Genomic DNA, 13529 nt, shown 5'->3' on the forward strand with positions numbered 1-13529 from the left:
AAGTTTGTTCCATCACTACCTGACACAGGATCAGTCTAGCACCTATGTCCTTTAGGACTCAACTAACTCAGTCATTGGTGGTACTACCAACTCACTATTGGTGGAAAGTGGAGTCCACCAACCAGAGTACATTCTGTGCCCTTGTTTTCTGAAATACTTCCTCCAAATGGTGGCGTACTGATTTGTCAGGGAAGGCGAAGTAGGTGATCACCAGGAAGTTTCCAAACCTCGTTTGATCTGAAACCGAAAATTCATGATGTTTGGAATCAAAGATGCAAACTTCCAGGTTCGCATTTGAGAAAGTGACCAGAGGGCTACCTAGGTCTGTCGAAATGTATGCTAGCAAGAGTTGGTTCCTTCAGGAGAGAAATAGGACAGAAAAAAACTTAGACTTGTATGTTTATAGAAAATTCCTAGTGTCAGCTTGGCTGGAAATATTGTGGATTCAAGCCAGCAATACAAAAGGAGTGCTACGTTTGATGTGTATGTTAAAGATCCAATGCCGCTATATGAAGATCAAAGAGTCCTTTTGGTGTCTGGTCAACATTTCTCTCCTGACATATACAACCAGAAAAAAATATATTATTCTCATCATTCCTATTTTTAAGGATGCAGAAAATGGCTACTCCCCTTGTCTATATAACAGTCACTGCACTTCAAAGTTGTTTATATGTGAAATGCTTAGCAATGTTTGAGAGATTTATTAGAAACATAAAATATCACAACACAGGAATTTAGTGCCATTCCCTTATCTCCAATCCTTTTTTAATTTTCCTTTTTTAAATATTTGACAATTTTCTTCTGAAAATTATAGATTCTGCTTCTGTTAGTGAATTCCATATCTTAACAATCCTTTGCATTGAAAAGAACTCTCCTAACCTCTCCTTTTATTCTTTTGATGATCTTAAAGTTATGCCCTCTAGTTTTTGACTCAACAATCAGTGGAAAGAGTTTTCCCCCTATTTACCTTATTGAAATTACAGGGCTTTAAGTAACTATCAGAACCTCTTTGAACTGTTCTTGTGAATAGAACCTCTGTTTCTCTAGTCTCTAATAACTAAAGCCTCTCATCCGTGGTACCTTGTTAGTAAATCTCTTCCGTACCTTCCGTGACTTTGAAGTAATGTAGGGCACTCAAAACTGGACTTCATAGTATAACTGCAGCCCAACTAATGATTTGTATAGGTTTAGCAGAACCACTTTGCTTTTGTACTCTATATCCCTACTTATAAAACCTAGGTTCACATATACTATTTTATTTTTTTTAATCAACTTGTTCTCTCACTTGTGTATCTAAACCCCGAAGTCTCTGCTCTTCTACTCCCTTCAAAGTTTTACTATGTAGTGTATTTTCTCTCATTTTCTTCCAAAATGCATCACCTCACATTTCTCCACATTACGGGCCCAAGTTTCGACCGACTTATAGAACAGCGCACCTTCGAGAGGTCCGGCAACTTTTTAGAATGAAAAGCGTGCCTAATATTTACCTCGGTATTCTCAACCATGATCAGGCCTACTTTGGACTCGGCGCAGCGCAACACAAGCTGTGGGGGACGGAGTCAGGTCCCGGCGCTGAAAACAGTGCCGGGACCTTTGCACATGCGCGCTAGAGTGTGCACGCATGTGCAGTAGCTCCAGGCCGCCGAGGCTGCATGGGAGGGGCCTGAAGCACGCCGCCCCTAGCCCTGGCCGAATGGGCTCACTGGGGCAGTGAAGATCGGACTGGACCTCCCTCGTCTTGAGCTTCAGCTCCCGCTCCCCCCCCACTGTTCAGGTCCGCTCCGGCTCTTCCCCCACCCCGTTCAGGTCCGCTCTGGCTCTCTCCCTCCTCCCCCGCCGTTCAGGTCTGCTCTGGCTCTCTTTCCCCCCCCCCCCACCCCCCTTCAGGCCCGGTCCGCTCCCCCCTCCCGTTCAGCCATTCCCCCTCCCTCCACGTCCTCGGCGGGGCTCGCCCGCCGGCATTTTGCTGGGGGCGGGCCCCGCCCGAAATCTTCGGCCGGGCTTCCTCTCGTCGACCGGGCCCGTTCAGCCTCCTCCCATCCCTCCTCCACTTCGCCCCCCTCCCTCCTCTCCACCCCACCACCCGTCACTGTCAGAAACATAGAGACACACTGACCGGCAGAGACACTGACAGACCGAGAGAGAGACACTGACACAGAGAGAGACACTGGGGGGGGCCCGTCCCAGCACGCTGTTGGAGGGCTCCTGGTGCTGCAGTCTGTGAATAGAAACTTAATTTTTATTTATTGATTTTTAAATTATTTTTAATTTTTTTGATTGATTTATTGATTTATTTATAATTTATTATTGATGATGGCTCTTTATTTGTAAAAGTGATGTGTTTCATGTTTGTAAACTTCTCTCCACGCCCCCCCCCTCCCCCATCTCTCGTTCCCTACGCCTGATTTCTAAGTGTAGGCAAGGTTTTTCTGAGCGTACAAAAATCTACACTTACTCCATTCTAAGTTAGTTTGGAGTAAGTTTTCGCTGCCTAAACTTGCAAAACAGGCGTAAGTGGCCGGACACACCTCCTTTTGAAAAAAAAATCTGTTCTAAAATGAAACTGTTCTAACTCACTAGAACTGGAGCAAACTAAATGCCGAGAATTGCAATTTCTAAGATACTCCATTCTAAACTAGTTGTTCCAAAAAAATAGGAGCGCCTCAGGCCAAAACTTGACCCCTAAGTTTCATTTATCCTTTATTTTTATAGTCTAGTAATCTTAGTCCTGTTCTGTTAACTATGCTCCTTATTCCTGTCTGCAAAATTTTATATTACATTCCTATTGTTCATATTCAAAATAAAATATATTTTTTGAGAAATGCAATTAGGTGCTATTTAAATGCAAGTCTTTTCTCTTGAATAATTTTACATACATTTACAGGCACAGTTGATATTTCTCTGATATGTATTGACCATATTTGTATTCTCTCCAAAACATTGAACAGTTGTGCTCACTGTTCTTCACTGCTGTGCTTTTCAAACATCAGAAAAACTATTATCAAACATTAGTGAGCCTAGCAGCTGGCAGTGAAGAGGAGGAGGATATAAAGGAAGGAGAATCTAGGCAGAAATTCTAAGGAGTCAGGAGTGGAAGCCCTGGGTGTATTCTTGCTAAGCTGCTTCAGGATCTGGAAAACGGAAGGGCAGTTTTGCAGGAAGAAAAAACAGCTTCCCGACGGAGAAACCTGGTAGAGCTTCAATAATTGCAGCTATGGAATCCAAACTTCCTTATTATAGGACACTTTTTCAGTGGGGTACAAAAAGGCACCTTGCAAAGATTATGTGCATTTTAAGTTGAAATGTTATTGTTAAACATCACAACCATTTATTTCATATTGAACAGCTGGACTTGGAAATCAAGAGCAGTGAGAAAATTATACTATGGAATTACATTAATGCTACATGGAGAAATACAGCATGTAAACTAGGTGTGGATCCTTATCTCAGCTCACAGAAGAGCATTTAGACAGCACTTTGTTTACTTCGTTCAATTTTCTTTTAAAGTTTTGAAATCTGAATCACCACTCTCATTGAGCATTCAAATTTTCACATTTTGCAAATTAAAAAAATCTCGTGATCCAAATTTAAACCAAAATCAAATCTATATCACAAAGAAATAAACCTAACTCCAGGCAAGTGCTTTCACCAATTGAACATAAATGTTCTAATTATAGGCATTCATGCCCCATTAAGTTTTCCCTTTTGGAAGATAGCAAATGTGATACCCGAAACAATATTTTATTTCACTGGGGTGGGGTGGGGGCAGGAAAGAGAAATGGAAAAAATGAATTAGAGCTTAAAGACAATTGTTACTTTTAACAATACAGTAGTCAAATGTTTTTTTAATTAATATTTATCACTCTTAAGCACTTTGTGACATTTTACTATGTCAAAGGCACTATATAAATACAAGTTGTTAAGAGTGAGTAGTAGAGTTTTCTTTGCTCTAACATTGATATTTATCAGAGCTGTGTAATAGAATTTCAAAACATACTAGCTCCTACCCAAGATTTCAGTAGTAATCAATGTTTTTACTGCCTTGAATATTGCTCGAGGTATTTTATGCCACAATGGTTGGCGTACAGAAGTTATTGAAACAATCTATTTGTTGTAAAAGTTTGTGTTGTGCATAATTTTGGGGGAAAGGAAAGAATTGAACAAGCACTATGGAACATATGAGGTGGGATCAAATACAGCAAACTGTTTAAACTGCTACTTCTTAACTGGTCCAGCGATTAAATCTGTAGGTATACTTGAAGCCAAGACAATGCAATGCAGTGCAGAATCTGGCATTTTTTGCCTATATTTACAGGACTCAATGCACTTCAAAAAATTGTTTTGTGAATCAGTTTGAGACATTTACAATGTGGTGTGGTAACAAATGAAATTATTTGGAGAGAAAAAATTCAGATAAAAGTAACTATGGCAGAATCAGGTTTAATCAGTTATCCAGTTGTCATTATAAATGGGAGCATTAGATTTGTGGGATATTTAGAAACAGAAACATAGAAAATAGGTGCAGGAGTAGGCTATTCAATGAGTTCATGGCTGAACATGCAACTTCAGTACCCCATTCCTGCTTTCTTGCCATACCCCTTGATCCCCTTAGTAGTAAGGACTACATCTAACTCCTTTTTGAATATATTTGGTGAATTGGCTTCAACAACTTTCTGTGGTAGAGAATTCCACAGGTTCACCACTCTCTGGGTGAAGAAGTTTCTCCTCATCTCGGTCCTAAATGGCTTACCCCTTATCCTTAGACTGTGACCCCTGGTTCTGGACTTCCCCAACATTGTGAACATTCTTCCTGCATCTAACCTGTCTTAAACCCATCAGAATTTTAAACGTTTCTATAAGGTCCCCTCTCATTCTTCTGAACTCCAGTGCATACAAGCCCAGTTGATTCAGTCTTTCTTGATAGGTCAGTCCTGCCATCCCGGGAATCAGTCTGGTGAATCTTCGCTGCACTCCCTCAATAACAAGAATGTCCTTCCTCAGGTTAGGAGACCAAAACTGTACACAATACTCCGGGTGTGGCCTCACCAAGGCCCTGTACAACTGTAGCAACACCTCCCTGCCCCTGTATTCAAATCCCCTCACTATGAAGGCCAACATGCCATTTGCTTTCTTAACCGCCTGCTGTACCTGCATGCCAACCTTCAATGACTGATGTACCATGACACCCAGGTCTCTTTGCACCTCCCCTTTTCCTAATCTGTCACCATTCAGATAATAGTCTGTCTCTCTGTTTTTACCACCAAAGTGGACAACCTCACATTTATCCACATTATACTTCATCTGCCATGCATTTGCCCACTCACCTAACCTATCCAAGTCGCTCTGCAGCCTCATAGCATCCTCCTCGCAGCTCACACTGCCACCTAACTTAGTGTCATCCGCAAATTTGGAGATACTACATTTAATCCCCTCATCTAAATCATTAATATACAGTGTAAACAGCAGCACAGAACCTTGCGATACCCCACTAGTCACCACCTGCCATTCTGAAAAGTACCCATTTACTCCTACTCTTTGCTTCCTGTCTGACAACCATTTCTCAATCCATGTCAGCACACTACCCCAAATCCCATGTGCTTTAACTTTGCACATTAATCTCTTGTGTGGAACCTTGTCGAAAGCCTTCTGAAAGTCCAAATATACCACATCAAATGGTTCTCCCTTGTCCACTCTACTGGAAACATCCTCAAAAAATTCCAGAAGATTTGTCAAGCATGATTTCCCTTTCACAAATCCATGCTGACTTGGACCTATCATGTCATCTCTTTCCAAATGCGCTGCTATGACATCCTTAATAATTGATTCCATCATCTTACCCACTACCGATGTCGGGCTGACTGGTCTATAATTCCCTGTTTTCTCTCTCCCTCCTTTTTTAAAAAGTGGGGTTACATTGGCCAACCACCACTCGATAGGAACTGATCCAGAGTCAATGGAATGTTGGAAAATGACTGTCAATGCATCCGCTATTTCCAAGGCCACCTCCTTGAGTACTCTGGGATGCAGTCCATCAGGCCCTGGAGATTTATCGGCCTTCAATCCCATCAATTTCCCCAACACAATTTCCCGACTAATAAGGATTTCCCTCAGTTCCACCTCCTTACTAGACCCACTGACCCTTCTTATATCCGGAATGTTGTTAGTATCCTCCTTAGTGAATACCGAACCAAGTACTTGTTCAATTGGTCCGCCATTTCTTTGTTCCCCGTTATGACTTCCCCTGATTCTGACTGCAGGGGACCTACATTTGTCTTAACTAATCTTTTTCTCTTTACATATCTATAGAATTCAAATTTGAGCTGTATACACTTTAAAGGGAGACAAGTATAGATTTTTAAAATAAATTTAATTGCCAATGGTTCCAGCGTTACATTTCAACTTATTTAAAAATAAAATTTACTGCTGTTTGTAATAAGTTAAGAATGTTTGCTCAATGATTAGAACAAGACAACTCTTGTAGTATTAACCAAAACTTTTTGAAGAGGTGAGGAATGCAAAATGCGTGCTCTGAACAGGTGTCAAAATTTAGATAATTAATAGGAGGCTGTGAAAAATTCTGGCACTGACTTCAAGTGGTTTCTATAATGGAGTTCTTAAAAATAGAACCATAGATGCTTACAGCAGAGAGGATGCCATTTGGCCCATTATGCATGCAGGCTTTGCTAGAGCAAAATTGAAGCTCTGCAGCCTGTACAACTAAAATAAGATTCACGTGATGTCTTGCACTACCACTGAAGCATTTTGTTTTGCTATTCACAGCAGTGGAAGCATAGGTACAGCACAGCAGAACATATTACTGCTAAGACTATACTAATTTAATAGAATTCATATAGGCTATTACTGACTCGGTCCTTTAAAATTGCATACATATAGAAGCACAGTTAGGCATGCTGTAACACCATCCATATTTGCTAGTGTGAATGGACTGTCAAAACTTTCCAGCTGAGTATTTGCATATTCAGTTCCTACTACATACACGCATATTCCACACAATATAGTTTGTGAAAAGTTCCTGTAAATATTGTACAAGTTTGCAGCAAAGTTGAGCATTAGACAGCAAATGGAACATGTAGGACAAAAAGATAACCAGTACCTAACCTTGAAACTTTTTTTTTAATAACCTCAATAGATAGGTAGATTTGACATTTAGAACCGCCAGTTAGCTGAAGAGATGACTGTGTTTGGAGTTGAAATTGGAATAAATTAAATATGGGTATATAAAGCCCTCCTTTTGAAATTCAAGCAACAGTAAAGCTTACTGAATGTTGACCTTGAGAACATAGCATTTAACATTAACAGAAATTCAAGATGATGTGCAATGATTGCACTGTGCTGTGTGTCTGTTTATACTGCAAACAGGTTTGTAATGGCTGTATAATGCTGGGTTACATTATCTTAGAAATTTTTGAGAAGAGAACATAGAAATTTACAGCACGAAAAGAGGCCATTTCGGCCCATTGTGTCCGTGCCAGCCGACAAAGAGCTATCCAGCCTAATCCCACTTTCCAGCTCTTGGGCCGTAGCCCTGTAGGCTACGGCACTTCAAGTGCACAACCAAGCACTTTTTAAATGTGGTGAGGGTTTCTGCCTCTACCACCCTTTCAGGCAGTGAGTTCCAGACCCCCCAACACCCTGTGGGTGAAGAACTTTCCCCTCAAATCTCCTCTAAACCTCCGACAAATTACTTTAAATCTATGCCCCCTGGTTGTTGATCCCTCTGCTAAAGGAGCGCTTAGCAACCCAAAGCAAGCACTCTACTCAGAACTCCAACACAGCAAGCGAGCCCCAGGTGGGCAGAGGAAACAATTCAAGGACACCCTCAAAGCCTCCTTGATAAAGTGCAACATCCCCACCAGCACCTGGGAGTCCCTGGCCCAAGACTGCCCTAAGTGGTGGAAGAGCATCGGGGAGGGCTTTGAGCACCTCGAGTCTTGTTGCCGAGATCATGCAAAAACCAAGCACAGACAGCGGAAGGAGCGTGTGGCAAACCAGACTCCGCACCCAGCCTTTCCTTCAATCACTGTCTGTCCCAGCTGTGACAGAAACTGCAATTCCCATATTGGACTGTACAGTCACCTGAGAACTCACTTTTAGAGTGGAAGCAAGTCTTCCTCGTTTTCGAAGAACTACCTCCAAACAGTAGTAGTGATGTTGGGGAGGGCATCAAACATGAAATTAGGGGTGCATACAATAAGGGTGCAGCAGTTATAATGGGTGACTTTAATATGTACATAGATTGGGCTAACCGAACTGGAAGCAATACGGTGGAGGTGGATTTCCTTGAGTGCACAAGGGATGGTTTTCTAGACCAATATGTCGAGGAACCAACTAAGGGGGAGGCCATCTTAGACTGGGTGTTGTGTAATGAGAGAGGATTAATTAGCAATCTCGTGTGCGAGGCCCCTTGGGGAAGAGTGACCATAATATGGTGGAATTCTGTTTTATGATGGAGAATGAAAAAGTTAATTCAGAGACCATGGTCCAGAACTTAAAGAAGGGTAACTTTGAAGGTATGAGGCGTGATTTGTCTAGGATAGATTGGTGTATGATACTTAAGGGGTTGACTGTGGATGGGCAATGGCAGACATTTAGAGACCGCATGGATGAACTACAACAATTGTACATTCCTGTATGGCGTAAAAATAAAAAAGGGATGGTGGCTATCAAGGGAAATCAGGGATAGTATTAAAGCCAAGGAAGTGGCATACAAATTGGCCACAAATAGCAGCGAACCCAGGGACTGGGAGAAATTTAGAACTCAGCAGAGGAGGACAAAGGATTTGATTAGGGCAGGGAAAATGGAGTACGAGAAGAAGCTTGCAGGGAACATTAAGACGGATTGCAAAAGTTTCTATAGGTATGTAAAGAGAAAAAGGTTAGCAAAGACAAATGTAGGTCCCCTGCAGTCAGGATCATGGGAAGTCATAACGGGGAACAAGAAATGGCGGACCAATTGAACAAGTACTTTGGTTCGGTATTCACTGAGGACACAAACAACCTTCCGCATATAAAAGGGGTCAGAGGGTCGAGTAAGGAGGAGGAACTGAGGGAAATCCTTATTAGTCGGGAAATTGTGTTGAGGAAATTGAAGGCCGATAAATCCCCAGGGTCTGATGGACTGCATCCCAGAGTACTTAAGGAGGTGGCCTTGGAAATAGCGGATGCATTGACAGTCATTTTCCAACATTCCATTGACTCTGGATCAGTTCCTATCGAGTGGAGGTTGGCCAATGTAACCCCACTTTTTAAAAAAAGGGAGAGAAAACAGGGAATTATAGACCGGTCAGCCTGACATCGGTAGTGGGCAAGATGATGGAATCAATTATTAAGGATGTCATAGCAGCGCATTTGGAAAGAGGTGACATGATAGGTCCAAGTCAGCGTGGATTTGTGAAAGGGAAATCATGCTTGACAAATCTTCTGGAATTTTTTGAGGATGTTTCCAGTAGAGTGGACAAGGGAGAACCATTTGATGTGGTATATTTGGACTTTCAGAAGGCTTTTGACAAGGTCCCACACGAGAGATTAATGTGCAAAGTTAAAGCACATGGAATTGGGGGTAGTGTGCTGACATGGATTGAGAACTGGTCGTCAGACAGGAAGCAAAGAGTCGGAGTAAATGGGTACTTTTCAGAATGGTAGGCGGTGATTAGTGGGGTACCGCAAGGTTCTGTGCTGGGGCCCCAGCTGTTTACACTGTACATTAATGATTTAGACGAGGGGACTAAATGTAGTATCTCCAAATTTGCGGATGACACTAAGTTGGGTGGCAGTGTGAGCTGCGAGGAGGATGCTATGAGGCTGCAGAGCGACTTGGATAGGTTAGGTGAGTGGGCAAATGCATGGCAGATGAAGTATAATGTGGATAAATGTGAGGTTATCCACTTTGGTGGTAAAAACAGAGAGACAGACTATTATCTGAATGGTGACAGATTAGGAAAAGGGGAGATGCAACGAGACCTGGGTGTCATGGTACATCAGTCATTGAAGGTTGGCATGCAGGTACAGCAGGCGGTTAAGAAAGCAAATGGCATGTTGGCCTTCATAGCGAGGGGATTTGAGTACAGGGGCAGGGAGGTGTTGCTACAGTTGTACAGGGCCTTGGTGAGGCCACACCTGGAATATTGTGTACAGTTTTGGTCTCCTAGCCTGAGGAAGGATATTCTTGCTATTGAGGGAGTGCAGCGAAGGTTCACCAGACTGATTCCTGGGATGGCAGGACTGACCTATCAAGAAAGACTGGATCAACTGGGCTTGTAGTCACTGGAGTTCAGAAGAATGAGAGGGAACCTCATAGAAAAGTGTAAAATTCTGATGGGTTTAGACAGTTTTTTTAGATGCTGGAAGAATGTTCCCAATGTTGGGGAAGTCCAGAACCAGGGGTCACAGTCTAAGGATAAGGGGTAAGCCATTTAGGACCGAGATGAGGAGAAACTTCTTCACCCAGAGAGTGGTGAACCTGTGGAATTCTCTACCACAGAAAGTTGTTGAGGCCAATTCACTAAATATATTCTAAAAGGAGTTAGATGAAGTCCTTACTACTAGGGGGATCAAGGGGTATGGCGAGAAAGCAGGAATGGGGTACTGAACTTGCATGTTCAGCCATGAACTCATTGAATGGCGGTGCAGGCTAGAAGGGCCGAATGGCCTACTCCTGCACCTATTTTCTATGTTTCTATGATGGGAAATAGTTATTTCCTATTCACACTATCGAGGCCCCTCGTAATTTTGTACACTTTAAGGTCTCTCTCAGCCGCCTCTGTTCCAAAGAAAACAAACCCAGCCTATCCAATCTTTCCTCATAGCTAAAATTTTCCAGTTCAGGCAACATCCTCGAAAATTTCCTCTGTACTCTCTCTAGTGCAAACACATAATTCCTGTAATGTGGTGACCAGAACTGCACACAGTACTCTAGCTGTGTCCTAACTAGTATTTTATACAGTTGAAGCATAACCTCCTCTTGTATTCTATGCTTCAGTTAATAAAGGCAAATATTCCGTATGCCTTCTTAACCACCTTATCTACCTGGCCTGCTAACTTCAGGGATCTGTGGACCTGCAATCCAAGGTCCATTTGTTCCTCTACTCAGTGTCCTACCATTTAATGTGTATTCCCTTACCTTGTTAGCCCTCCCCAAATGCCTTACCTGCTTCTCTGGATTGAATTCCATTTGCCACTGTTCTGCCTATCTGACTAGTTCATTGATATCTTCCTGTAGTCTACCGCTTTCTTCTTAATTATCAACCACACAGCCGATTTTAGTATCATCTGGAAACATCTTAACCATACTTCCTACATTCAAGTCTAAATCATTGATATATCAGAGTGACTATATGCAGTGTTTTATCTGCGCCTGCGTCCTCTGAGCGCCCTCCCCGAAGCCTCTCGCACATGTGCAGGCCAGAAGTGGGGCCCCTATGAGTTTGCATGTAGTCCGCTGCTGAAATATTGCTTCCAGCCTTTGCATTATTGCAGCCTTCTGTGGGAGAGAAAACATCGTAGGTAGTGGGAGAGGTGGGGGGGCGCACGAAGACAGGCAGTTGTGGGGGAGGGGGGAGAGAGGGGGAGGGGAAAGAGTGTGGGGAGGAAAGAGAGACATGGGGTGGGGGGGCCCAGCGGTGGCAAAGAGAGAGGGAAATAGGGAAGCGGGAGGGGAAGAGAGGGAAGACGTCTCATGTTCTTCCAATCCCCTTTACACCCAGTGGATGAAATCCGGAAGTCACTATTCACTTCATACCCAATAAACCTGTTAACAATCCGTGACAAACACACAATGCGCCATCTATGGTCGGGGTGCCGGGGGTAAGGTCATGCACCTGCGCTGGGGTAAGGGACTTCAGCTGGGGGAGGCAGCACTTGGGCTGGGGGGAAATTTAGGCTGGGGTTGTCAGGGACTTCAGCTGGAGGAGGGGAGGCATGCACTTGGGCTGGGGACAGGGGTTTGGGAGGTTTTTGCTGGGAGCCCCATCCTCTCTCTGACCGCTTGCAGAGGAGTTCTGAAGTCACAATGGCTCGAATTACTTTTTACAAAATCACTTAGCTTGAGCTCCAATTACACACCAGAGAAACTTCTGGGTGTGGCTTATCCTCCAAGGGGACCAATTAGCAATCAGGTCATGTGATAATGGAGCGCCAATCAGCTAGAAACAGTGCAAATAAGCACACACTTTATATACCACAAAGAGCAAGGGACCTAGTACTGAGCCTTGCAGAACCCCACTGGAAACAGCCTTCCAGTCACAAGCACCCATCAACAATTACCCTTTGCTTTCTGCCTCAGCCAATTTTGGATCCAACTTGCCACTTTGCCCTGGATCCCAAGGGCTTTCACTTTTCTGAACAGCCTGCCAAGTGGGACCTTATCAAAAGCCTGGTTAAAATCCATATACACATCAAAAGCACTACCCTCATCGACCTCCTGGTTACCTCCTTAAAAAATGCAATTAAGTTAGTCAGACACAACCTCCCCTTAACAAATCTGTGCTGACTGTCCTTGATTAATCCGTGTTTTTCTAAATGAAAATTTATCCTGTCCCTCAGAAGTTTTTCCAATCATTTTCCCACCAGATGTAATTACTCAGTCTATCCTTTTGTCCCTTTTTAAAAAGGTACAACATTAGCAGTCCTCCAGTACCACACCTGTAGTCAGAGAGGATTGGAAAATGATGGATAGAGCCTCTGCTATTTCCCCTTTTGATTCTCTTAACAGCCTGGGATACATTTAATCCAGGCATGGGGATTTATCTACTTTCAAAGCTGCTAAGCCCCTTAATACTTCCTCCGAGTTTATTTCATCTAATATTTCGCATTCCTCCTCCAATTGCAACATCTGTATCGCCCCTCTCTTTTGTGAAAACAGGCGCAAAGTATTCATTCAGAACCATATCCATGGGGAGGAGGATTTCTTTAGACTGGTATGACATTTTGTCTTGGATTTTAAATAAGCACCAATTTTATAAGAAATCCCTGGAAACTAACTGTTTATTCTCCAACACTTTTGCTCCCAAGTTCAAGATTGCAAGTGCAGTAAAAATATTACAATTTGATAATTTCTAACAACTTGTTCATTTTGAAAGAAAACAAGCATGAAAGAAAATCTAATTATCCCCTTTAAAATATCCCTGAGCCACTTGCTAGCCAAGAAGGACGGTAGATACATTCTACCTTTGTAACTAATCACTAGAAAAAACTTGAGTTGGTGTTTTATTGTTGTGGAGGATCAGAGAGGAGAAAAGATACATCTCTAAGAGAACGAGGGATAGGGACGGTTCATTGCCTCACTGGGGGGACACACACCATCGATAACTTGTCGTGGGGAAACAGAGTCCATCCCTTGGAGCAGAAGTGGCAAGTTGATTTACTTTTACAACTTGAAGTTTACGTTCAACACCCGACAAATATATCTAGATCATTTATTAACTCTGAATAAAAGTCAACACTTGCGTAGAGTTGGCAACATTGAAATTTAAGGATCTTCCAATTTTAATGGCTTTTAACAATGCTAAACC

The 13529-nt window shown here is 42.7% G+C and overlaps 1 protein-coding gene across 8 annotated transcripts in view; it reads left to right on the plus strand.

Annotated features, from left to right (window-relative positions):
- The window catches only part of LOC139268955 (cell cycle checkpoint control protein RAD9B-like), a 106507-nt gene extending 100003 nt beyond the window's left edge, over positions 1 to 6504 (plus strand). For 7 of the 8 annotated variants that reach the window (XM_070887844.1, XM_070887848.1, XM_070887843.1 and 4 more), the window contains one exon: positions 2949 to 6504. In XM_070887844.1, the coding sequence (XP_070743945.1) occupies positions 2949 to 3080 (132 nt within the window). In that variant the 3' untranslated portion in view covers positions 3081 to 6504. The remainder of the gene's footprint in view (positions 1 to 2948) is intronic. The other variant, XM_070887845.1, reaches the window with a different exon arrangement.
- Positions 6505 to 13529: the final 7025 nt, after the last annotated feature.

Source organism: Pristiophorus japonicus, chromosome 8 (assembly GCF_044704955.1).
Source record: "Pristiophorus japonicus isolate sPriJap1 chromosome 8, sPriJap1.hap1, whole genome shotgun sequence".
In the NCBI taxonomy this organism is placed as follows: Eukaryota; Metazoa; Chordata; class Chondrichthyes; family Pristiophoridae; genus Pristiophorus; species Pristiophorus japonicus.